Source organism: Natrix helvetica (genome assembly GCF_964273705.1).
Source record: "Natrix helvetica genome assembly, chromosome: Z".
In the NCBI taxonomy this organism is placed as follows: Eukaryota; Metazoa; Chordata; class Lepidosauria; order Squamata; family Natricidae; genus Natrix; species Natrix helvetica.
The window spans coordinates 62094959-62106649 of record NC_138554.1 but is presented as its reverse complement, the minus strand read 5'-3'; the positions used below and the strand labels follow the sequence as shown (position 1 = coordinate 62106649).

The following is an 11691-nucleotide window of genomic DNA, read 5'->3' as shown; positions in this document are numbered from 1 at the left end:
GAGAAAAAGGTTAGCCATCATTGCCTTAACCACTACACTAAATAATCATTAAATTGTTTAGCTCAGTTTTACAGATTTATAAACTGGTGATTCGGTTGACTTGCTTTACATATACAGTTCCTACAGCTTTAACTTTTATTGCTGTCTTATACAGCATTGCTGTTGCAATTGTGTTTTATTCCTGTTTTTCTTAAATTGATTTTATTTAATTTCTATGGCCACCCATCTCAATCAGTGACTCTTGGCAGCTTAGAATACAAAAATGTTACTCTAGGTTCTTTTCCTTTTTGTTTACTAGATTTATACCTTTTAGATATTTTTAATTTAATCTTTTTACTAATCCTATAATTTTTGTATAATTTTAACAATATAATTTTTTGTCCTGGTTTGTTGAAAAAGATGGTATTTGGCCTCTTTATAGTTTAATGGGTCTCTGACCACGTAATAAAATTGTTGTTTTTATAACCTGCTTTTGACTTTAATGGAATAACGAAAACAGAAGAGAGCTATTATAGAGAGAGCACTTTACAAACTTTCCTTAATGTAATGTTCTCTTTTCTGGGGCAAGAACGCCCACACTGCAATTAAGTATTTCATTTAGGCCTTATTCTCTGACGTCGAACCAGATGCTCGTTCGGTACTTTTTTCCTGCTATAAGCAAGAAAAGGAGAAGGTGGGAGGAATGCGGTTGGAGCCTCGTGACGGAATTGCCCAATCATGAAATGACCTTGTTTTCTAGCTAAATTATTTTGTATTAATCAGTGTCTGGCAAGAAAGAAGGATTACTATCCTGTCTGTCGCGCAGGAGGGAGGTTCTGAAAAAGTGGGTGGGTTTTGGATGCGGCGCCAGAGGATTGTGTTTGTTTCTACGAACTGCTTGCGAGGGGAGGAGAAGGTTGTGGTATTTGGACGGGACAATGGCGGCGCTAGCAGTCTCTTTTCGGAGGTTGTTACAGGCCTTCCTTGCAAGTTTTTGCTGTTCGGTTGCTTTGACGATGACAACTGCAACTGGATTGCTTCTTTTCCTTCTTCCTGAGGCAGCAACGGGTGAGTCGCGTATGATACTTAAAATGAGTCAGGTTGGGAGTAACTGGGCCGGTCCAGTCTGTTCCCTTTAAGGAACATGGCGCTTCTGCAGCCGCCCAGGACTAAGAGCGTCGGGGAACAGAGTGTTATGAGATGGTCGATGGAGGGAGAGTGCGGGTTTCATCGACAAGGAACCGCTACGGCGACAGACTGGACAATAGCTGCTCAAAGCAATTTAGCGGCATAATCGTAGCGGATGGAGTCTTTTCATTCTATCAGGCCAGCCGAAGCAGACCAACCAACAAAAGGTCATCGACAAGAGCTCGCCCTCTCCGTTTTCTTCGAAAATGAACCCCATAAAATAAAAATGTAGAATGCTCCTTTTCTAGAGAATGGACGCAATGCATCCTATCAGTGTTTTGTGTTTGCGCAATTCAGCATGGAACATTGCTGTTATATTGGTAGAAAGTACCATCTGCAATAAATCTTGTGTAAGCAAGGAGAGCCCCAAATTCCTCCCTGTATCTTCTCCTTCTCTTAGTCTTGCAGGATAGGGCAGATGGTATTTGTTTATTAATATAGACGTACTTCCTATCTGAGGACCGACGGTGGGAATTATAGAGTCTGACTTTGATTTTATTATCAATTCACTGTCAAAGTTGCTAGATATCTGGCATCAAAAGTTGCCTTCAGCATCTTGTAATGTTTAATACATTTCCTCAAAGTATTACAAACATTAGTGGTGCCTATAATCTGTATCACATTTTATTTATTTATTGAATTCATACACCACCCACTCACTCATAAGACAGATTTCAATATTTATATTCATTCCTCCAAAGTTTTGATATTTGGCAATTTAACAATTTACCAATTGTTCATACATTGTTGTTAATGCAAAAAGCTTGTAAGATAACACTTGGTATGTTATTTTATTAGCCAATGATAAGTTTATATTTTAGGTAAGTTTAGTTTAGTGTTTACATTAAATGAATGTTGTTTTAACCAGTCAGGTCTGACGATTTTATAGGCTGGTGCTCTCCATGCTATCTTGTCAAACACGGTTTCTTTCAATTTTGGGTGTTCAACTTTGAATCAGATCTGATGCTACCATCACTTTGTTTGCTTGCCTCTTCCACTGGTTCCACTAACCATTCCTAGCATTATTGCCTCTCCAATGAATTTGCAGACATGATACGGCCAAAGTAAATGATGAAATCTTATAATTTTCACTTCTAATGATTATTTCTATGGTAGACATGCTAGCTTATGATCAGCACCACAGTTCAAAGGTGTCACTTCTCTTTTGATCAGCCTTTTATTAGTATCCAGTTCTCAAAACATACATCATTATAGACTATTGCTGTAATTAACCTGCTTTTTGTATTTATATCAAGATTTCTGTTTTTCCAGATTTTATTCGTGTTAACCATTACAGTGCGACCTAAGATTATCCTGCATTTGATTTCAGGAAAACTGCCATTATGAACAATTTTGGATCCAAGGAAGATAAATTCTGGAATTAATTCAATTTCCTCCTTGTTGATTTTAAACATCTCATGTCCATCAGCAGCTGTTGCCATTATCATGATATTAAGACTAATTCTAATTATTCTGCATTCTTATTATATGGAATTTTCTTAAAGAATACTAAGCATCATTACTAAAGATTGAGTTCGTTTTCAATCTTTTTATACATTATTTGAAGGAGGATGAGTACTTGTCCAAGTATTGGATTTGCTGAAATTGTTCTTCAGTCCCCCCCCCCTTTTTTTTTGATAGCAATAGTAATAACACTTAGACTCATATACCACTTTACAGCCTTCTCTAAGCAGTTTGCAGAGTCAGCATATTGCCCCCAACAATTTGGGTCCTCATTTTACTCACCTCAGAAGGATGGAAGGCTGAGTCATCCTAGAAATCTTGAGCCTGGTGAAATTTGAACTGCCAAATTGCAGGCAGCCGGCAGGCAGCAGAAGTAGCCTGCAGTACTGCACTCTTAACTACTGTGCCACCATGGTTCATGCTTACACAAACCTAATATAAAATCACTGTTCCTATACATCTATATAATGCATCCTCAAATTAATTTCAGCAGTCTATAGTATGAAAACTAACTTTTGCAATTAACATTATAAATCTACTTGGATGCCACAATTTGGTAAGGAAAAAATAAAAATTGTAATTCATTTCTTCAAAGTGCCTTCACTTATAAAAAATTAAATTTGAAAAATAGTTTTGAGATTTGCATGATCTTAATGTCACAAATATCTGCCTGATATCATAGTTTATAACCATACCTTAAACTTTTATTGGAATGGTAACAAAATTTTAGGCTTTAAGAATGGATTTAATATTGTCAAGAAAATTGATCCTTGATTTTAATTAATGCGGAAAAGAAAAAAGGAGAGAGCGGGGAAAAAGAAAAATTGGAAATGCAAAAAAAAAGGTACAGAAAAGAGTAACTTCCATTTTCTTTGGTACAGATAAAAGTATAAAATACAATGAATCTTTGAAGAATCATGGTTTTTAGCATATAGTAATTCTATAATTATTAAATCCCAATATTAAAGTTTTGATTTTTTTTTGTTTCAAGCAAACAAATCAAAAAATGGTTTTATGTAGAAACTAAGTTAGATAAAGTCTCTTAATCAATGCAGTCAATTTTGCTATCTCCACCAACCCCATTAATTTCATAATTCTTCCGTTGTACACATTATGAGTCCTTTCATCACTGCATATAAATAAAGAAGCCTTCCTGCTGTTGTCATATATAAGAAAATACCATGTTTTTTCCCCCAAATTTTCTCACAAACCTAAAAAAAAAACCTTGGCTTGGAGAATTGTCTAGATTAAAATACATATCTAGTTCCAATATTTTACAGAAAAAAATGCTATTTTAGTGAGATTTACAATTGTTGGGAGAAACATTAAAAGAGAGACCTTAAAAGTTTCAGAATATATTACAAAGGGAAAGCTGGTGGAAATTAAGTTTTATTACTGGCAGTTTAATTTTAATTTGTGTCCAACATATACAGGGGGACAAGCAATAAAAAGGAACAATAATTACAACTGAAACTTAAGCTAAAGGAACAGATCCTTATTGTAAAGACAAAGGCTTATAAAGGAAATAAGATGCTGTAACATTTTTGAACAATGAATTTTCTGAGTTTCTTTGAATAAAACTTTGAGCTTTTGCTGATTAGGATAGATCCCTTCAAACTGAAAACAAATACAATTTCAGAATGACTGTATCATCCCAGTCAAATGGTTATCCAGCCTACTCTTGAAAACCTCCAGTAATGTAGCTCCTGCAACTGGAAGGCAAGCTATTCCATTGATTAATAATTCTTGCTACCAGTAATTTTTCTCCTTAGTTCTAGGTTGAATCTCTCTTTAACAAGTTTCCACTCATTGCTTCTTGTCTTGTCCTTTGATGCTTTGGAGAATAAGCTGATCCTGTTTTCTCTATGATAGCCCTTTAAGTACTGGAAGACAGGTATCATGCCACCCTAATTCTTCTCTTTGATAGCTAAACATAACTAGTTCTTTCAACTATACTATACTAAAGATATAACTATATTAAAGAAATTCTGTGATGTGGACTTAGAGACATTAATTATCACTTGCAAACCATTCTATTCTCCGCGAGAGTTCTCATTTCTCCTAATTGCTGTGTATGTTTCTCCACAAGTTTGTGTAAACAATGCATTACAAACTAGCTGAGCAGATGTTGTGGGCTGAAGTTAAATACCCACTTCCCATTATTTTAGGAGATTTTAACAAAGCCAACTTAAAGAAAGAGCTACCAAAATATTTTCAGCATGTCAATTGTGTCACAGCCTCGGCACAGCCCATTTTTGGCTGGCAGAGTGCTGCTGGAGACCATGGAGGGTGAAAATGAGGAGGGGGGGCACGCCCCATTTTGGCCAGTAAAGTGCTGCAGGAAGCCGTTCAGGCTGAAAATGGGGCCCGTTTTGGCCAGCAGGAGGCGTCTGTCCCATCTCCCTTCCTCCGCTTTCCCCCATAGAGAAGAACTACAATGCTGATCCGGCCCTCAAAGAAATCCAGTTTGACATCCCTGTTCTAGAGTATTTTGTAATATAATACTAGTTTGCCATGCTCCCTATACTCATCTACTGCTTCTAACCCTGCTTTTAGTTGCTTATTTTTATATTTTTTAGCTTTTTATGTATAATTTTTTGATTTGATGTATTTTTATGCTTTTCAAAATTTTATGCCCTATCTTTCTTATGCTAGTCTTTGACTGTTATAAAGATTTGATTTGATTTTGTTCCCCTCAAATTCAAATTCTGCATATGCTATTAGAAAATTAGCTTCTTGAGAATTCCACCTCAGCAGAAGTTTGTAAAGCCGTTAAAAAACACAAAAATAAGGAAAATGCCTGGACAAGATGGTTTATTCACACACACACACACACACACACACACACACACACACACAGACCCATGTATACTGTGTTTTTTGGAATATAAGACGCACTGGAGTATAAGACACACACAAAGGTTTTGAAGAGGCAAATTAAAAAAAAGTTTTTGCATTCTGCAGACCGCCCCAAAATGGCCCGTTTTTTGCGAAAACTGACCCTTTTTTTTTTAAAAAAAGGGCATGAACAGCCTTTAGGAGGCTTATAGAGTGCTTCTTGGGACTGGGGGGGGGGGGGACAAAATTGAACAAAAAGCGGCCCATTTTTCGCTCATTTCTGCCCGCCCCAGGAGCACTCTGCAAGGCTCCTAAATGCTATGCGCAGCCATTTTGGTGAAGGGGTGGGGTTTCAGGAGGCCAAAATGTATTCAGTGTATAAGACGCACCCAGATTTTCAACCTCTATTTTGAGGGGGAAAGGTGCGTCCTATACTCTGAAAAATACGATATGTCCACATATATGTATAGGAATCTATTCCCTAATCTTTAGATTTCAATTTACCATTCTTTGAATGTTAATGTAGTTTATTTATACTAAAGAAAAACATGTGGAATGTTGTTTTTTTCCTATTAAATTATTATTTTTCCCTATTAAATGATCAGAACTGTGATAGAAGAAGTTTTCATGTGAAAACTTGTTCAGCCATTTTGTCTCTCAGTCTAGAGACTTAAAATAGAATACAGCTATTTACGAGGTAAATTTGAGTTTAGTGCCTTTTTGGAGTTTAATGCCATTATTTTAACTTGATACTATCATATTTAACAATTTAAAATATCACTATTATTAAACATTTTTCTTTTAAACAGCCTTGCAGTGTTTTTGTCTTCACTGTACAAAAGATAACTACACATGTACAACAGATGGGCTCTGTTTTACTTCAGTGACACGGAATAGAAACAAAATTCAACGCAACAGTATGTGTCTTGCAGAAAAAGATCTATTTCCCAGAGACAGGCCGTTTGTTTGTGCTACTTCAACAAGTGAAGGAGGAATTACAGTATCTCATTGCTGTGATAAAGACCTCTGCAATAAAATAGAGCTTCCAATTCCAACACTAGGTAATCTTTTGTTTTTACTAGCAGAAAATGGATAGCTGAGAGAAATTTCTATAATCAAACATATCTATAAAGCACAATTTCATTGTCTTTCATTTCACACAGTACCAAGTTCTCAATATACTATTTAACTAATGAGTTCCTTGTTTTAACTTTTGTGCTTCCTTAGGTCCTGTAACAGGGAAGTTTTCTTCTACCCTAGGACCTGTGGAATTGGCTGCTGCCATTGCTGGGCCAGTTTGTTTTCTTTGTATTTCACTTATGTTGGCTCTTTATATCTGCCATAACCGTACATTCATACACCATCGAGTTCCAAGTGAAGAAGATCCTTCAATGGAGCGACCATTTATATCTGAGGGAACTACTTTAAAAGATTTAATTTATGATATGACCACTTCGGGATCAGGATCAGGTAATCAGCTCTCATATTCCAGTAAATGATTTTTTAAAAGTTATACTGTTAATAGTACTATGGACACATAGAAACTTGCTTTATATTATGAGGGGAATTTTTAAAAAAATAAAAAATGTAGGTGTAGGCTTTTTTTTTGATTGAGAGTTTCATTTGTTATGCCAATAAGAAAATATTATTTTATTCATAGAGACTTTGCATCTTATATTGTCAAATGGAAAAGGAAATCCCTTTCTTGATTAACTTTCATATCAGAATAAAAAAATATTTGAACCTTAAGTTTTATGGTATTTCCAAGTGTAATGCCCTGTTGTAGATAAAACCCTAACCTAACAATGCTTTATACATGTAAAAATGCAAGTAGAAAAATAGGGACCACCTTTGGTGGGAAGGTAACAGCATTCCTTACCTCTTCAGCGTTTAGTCATGCTTACTACAAGACCACGGAAACGTCTTCGGATAGTGCTGGTTCTTTGGCTTTGAAACAGAGATGAGCACCACCCCCTAGAGTCAGGAACTACTAGCACATATGTGCGAGGGGAACTTTTACCTTTTTAACTATACTTTATCCTTAAGATTTATAACACATGGGTAGTCCTAACTTAACAATAATTGGGACTGCAATTCTATTGCTAAGCAATGTGGTTGTAAAGCACAAAATTAGGTGATCACATCACTTAGTTACCATAAAATACAGGCAGTCCCTGTTGCTGGCATTCATCAGAAAGCATGGATCATTAACAAGAACCACCTTGCAACTTCCTGGTGATTTCCACAAACCAATATCATTTGAGAAGATGGCAGGAAACTGTAAGTCCCAAGTAGCTCATAAGCAGGCCAGCAGAAAGGTAAATGGTTGTTTCCATATGCAGGAGAGTATATATGTTTGCAGTAGGGTGCACAAGCTTGTTTGATCTGAAGGTGGCTGTTATTGGATAAGACAGGATGTAGATTGTTGCAGGGATGTGTGTGATTTTGGGCTGGGAGTTGCACCTTTCCCATTGAGTTGGTTGTGGGAAGTGGCAAGAAAGGTGACAAATAACTATCACATAACTCATAATGGCATTGCAACCAATGTGTGAGCTAGTTGCCAAGCCCACAGATCACAGTAAATTATGGGGGCTATATTACAGCCAGAATTCAAGAACCAATTGTAAATACTCATTCAGCACCACTGCAATTTCAAACAGTTGCTGAACAAGTGGTTACTAAACAAGGACTACTTATTAATATATTTATCTTTACATTGCAATTTTGTTTCGTGAATTCAGAACAATATACATAGAGCTCCTTCCTCCTATTTTGCCCCATAACAATACTCTTTGGGCTAGTGGGAATGATTAGCCCACCGTCACTTGTCAAGGTTCTATGGCTAAAGGTAGTTTAGAACCTCTAGTCCAACTTTTAACTACCATGTTGCTTTGGTTGTCATGTATTTTGAATACTATAGAGAAGCCAAGCAGGTGTCCTTGGAGAAATGAAACATTGATAATAGTTGCAAAAACATTCTCAAAAGAGACAGTGAAACCATATAAAAGAGCTAAGCTGACATAATTCACTACATGTATTCCCTGGTTTATATCCACCCATTCAGCAACCATTCAATGTTACAGTGGCACTTACAATGGACTTATAATTGAACCTAGAAATTCCAGCCATTATTATATCCCTACAATTATCATAGGGTGACTAGCTTGCTATTGCAATGTTGCAGCTATCCAATCACAAGATTGTCATTTGCAGCTTTTGCAAAATCACTGGAGAAACTGTTAGAAAAGGTCACAAGTTTCTCCCACCATTTTGTCTCCCAAGGAGCTTGCTGTGGAATACAAGATAGTGTACTCTGTAGCACTTCTGCTCACCCTGATTCTGTCATATAGCCTGCCTGCAGCAACACATTTCCTCATTTTGTGGCCTTTGCTGGCCTTTCTATGGCTTCCACCAGCCTGTCTGCATTCATAGCACTTGCCCATGGCATCTGCTGGCCCACCTATATCTATCTATAGTGTCCACATGTGGCCCTCATTGAGCCAACCACAATCCCCTTCCTGCAGCCTCTCCATATTTCTTCCCTGCTTAATGATTTGTGTGGTCCTGGAATTATTACAGCAATCATGACTGTTAGTAAGTGATATCATATTTCACTTTACAAATCCATGTGACAGCAGTCCCAGTACCAACAGCTGTTGAAATCTGAGAATATGTAGAATATAAGAGAAGAGGAATGAAAAAAAATCAGTTCAAGCTAATATTAATAAAACGTAATTCCACCAGACTTGTGGAGTATATTTCCTGGCCTGGTTTATTTCAAAGGACAAACAGGTATGTACAAACCAGATTTGGTTAGACCCCAATCGGAAAATTGTGAGCCACTTAATTGATTTAGATTACACATTCAAATGTTAGTGGAAATGTGATAAGAGTCTTTAGCTATAACAGCTCCTTAGATATGGAAGTAGAAAGTTGCTGTGATTCAAAGATAGTTGAAATATTTGTGTATTTATAGCAAATGCAATAGCATAATATGGGAGATTAATGCAGCCAGACAGCTGCCCAAAATAATTTATTATTATTATTAAACTCTTAATTGAAGTTGCCTTTTTTTAACAAAGCAGAATTGGTCTCCTTTATTTATGACCAAAGAAAAAGTATGACCAACTAGAATTAGTAATAGCTAGAAGCTTTAATAGTTTTTTGATAGGAGGAAAAAGCCTTGTAGATCAAAACCTGGATTGATTAATTGGCTCTTTATTACTGATCAGAAAACTTTTTTTTAGGTTTACCATTACTTGTTCAGAGAACAATTGCAAGAACAATTGTACTACAAGAAAGTATTGGAAAAGGTCGCTTTGGAGAAGTCTGGCGAGGTAAATGGAGAGGAGAAGAAGTTGCAGTAAAAATATTCTCTTCAAGAGAAGAACGCTCATGGTTTCGTGAAGCGGAAATCTATCAAACAGTTATGCTCCGTCATGAGAATATTCTTGGATTTATAGCTGCAGACAATAAAGGTTGTCACAATCCAGAAATATTTTACTTATGATATACATGTTGTTATACTTGTTATTATATACAGGTAGTCCTCAAATTACAACCACAATTGGTTGCCCAACGTTTTGATTGTTAAGCAAATCAGTTGTTAAGTGAGCTGTACCCCATTTTTATAATCTTTTTGCCGTAGTTGTTAAGCAAATCATTGCAGTTGTTAGATTGTATTCGTTAAGCGAATCTGGTTTCCTCATTGACTTTTTGTGTCAGAAGCCAGATGGGAGAGTCCTAAATGGTGATCACATGACCTGCAATCATGATAAATACATGCCATTAGCCAAGCACCTGAATTTGGATCATGTGACCATGGGAATATCGTATTTGGTCATAAGTGAGAGTCGGACATAAGTCATTTTTTCAGTGCCATGATAACTGAAAGGTCACTAAATAAATGGTTATAAGTTGAGGATTGCTCATTTCTCAGTAAGAAATATTAATGACATAATACCTAAACATATTTTAAAAATCTGGAAAATTATAATTTTTTGAAAAATGTTTTTTATTCATTGAAAAACAGTATTGTAATGGCTTTGAATTTTAAGAGTTGAAACTCAATGACAATTGCCAAGGCTGGAAAATCTTTATCTGCAATAAATTGCCCTAGATTTATTTGCAAGGCTAACAGAATAATAGCACTTGCCAATCAATTATTTGAGTACTAATGACCACAAGGAGATACTAAGAATATAAATTAGACAGGGAAATAAAAATAAAAAATTCTGGAAGACATACCAAGTTATTTCCAGATTGTTTCCAAAGGCTATGTCCATCAAGTTACAAGATGTTAGCCTCAATTTGAAGAAACTACCTTTCAAGTGTGAGTAATTTTATAGATTGATATTAAAAGAATTAAAACAAATTGTTTGCAATGAGGATTTTGGTTTAATATTGCAATGATTTAACAAATATTTTTATCTGGATGTGTTTTTCGTCTTGCGTTTTTTTTAAAAAAGCATATTTATTACAAATTCAATGCAATGAGACTTAAATTTCCATGACTTCATTAGGATTTAAACAATTGTGTTTAATTTTACAATCACTATTTTTGATACAAGCCGACTGCAATAACATAGTTAATATTCTGACTACAGTAAAATAGTTAATATTCTTCATAAGAATAGAATAGAGAAGAGAATACTTTATTTGACCAAATGTGATTAGATATACAATGCATTTGTCTGAAACTCAGAAGCTCTTGTGCATGCAAAACCACAGAGTAGTAATAATTATTAATTAATAATAACATTACCCAATAAGTGGAGTTAGTAAAGAAGAAGGATAATAATAATAATAATAATAATAATAATAATAATAATAATAATAATAATAATAATAATAATAATAATAATAATAATATAGCCAAATAAGATGGATAAATAGACATAAGTTAGTATTGTAAAAATTAGGTGTTCATCAGAGTGATAGCGTGAGAGGGAAAACCTTATCCTTGTGTCTAACTATTTTGGCAACTTGCAGTGTTGCGGTGTTTGGCAACTTGTAGTTGCAGTACCCTATAGCGACATCCCAAGGGAAGGAACTGAAAGCCTGTTTATGTCCAAGATGTGAAGGGTCTATAGGTATTTTCTCAGCTCTCCTGACCTGCACAATATTCTATGGAAGGCAGGCTGGGTGCTATTGTTTCTTCTGCAGTCTTATCTATTGGAGTCTGTACCTGTCCTATTTGGTTGCTGTACCAAACTAGACAAT

General features: G+C 35.6%; 1 protein-coding gene across 2 annotated transcripts in view; it reads left to right on the top strand.

Moving 5' to 3' along the window:
* The first annotated feature begins 656 nt into the window (after positions 1-656).
* Positions 657-11691, top strand: part of TGFBR1 (transforming growth factor beta receptor 1) — a 28655-nt gene continuing 17620 nt past the window's right edge. The window contains exons 1-4 of one of the 2 annotated variants that reach the window (XM_081971624.1): positions 657-1047; positions 6279-6530; positions 6697-6939; positions 9717-9947. In XM_081971624.1, coding sequence (XP_081827750.1) covers positions 918-1047; positions 6279-6530; positions 6697-6939; positions 9717-9947 — 856 coding nt within the window. In that variant the 5' untranslated portion in view covers positions 657-917. Of the gene's footprint in view, positions 1048-1165; positions 1335-6278; positions 6531-6696; positions 6940-9716; positions 9948-11691 lie in introns of those variants that run through there. The other variant, XM_081971625.1, reaches the window with a different exon arrangement.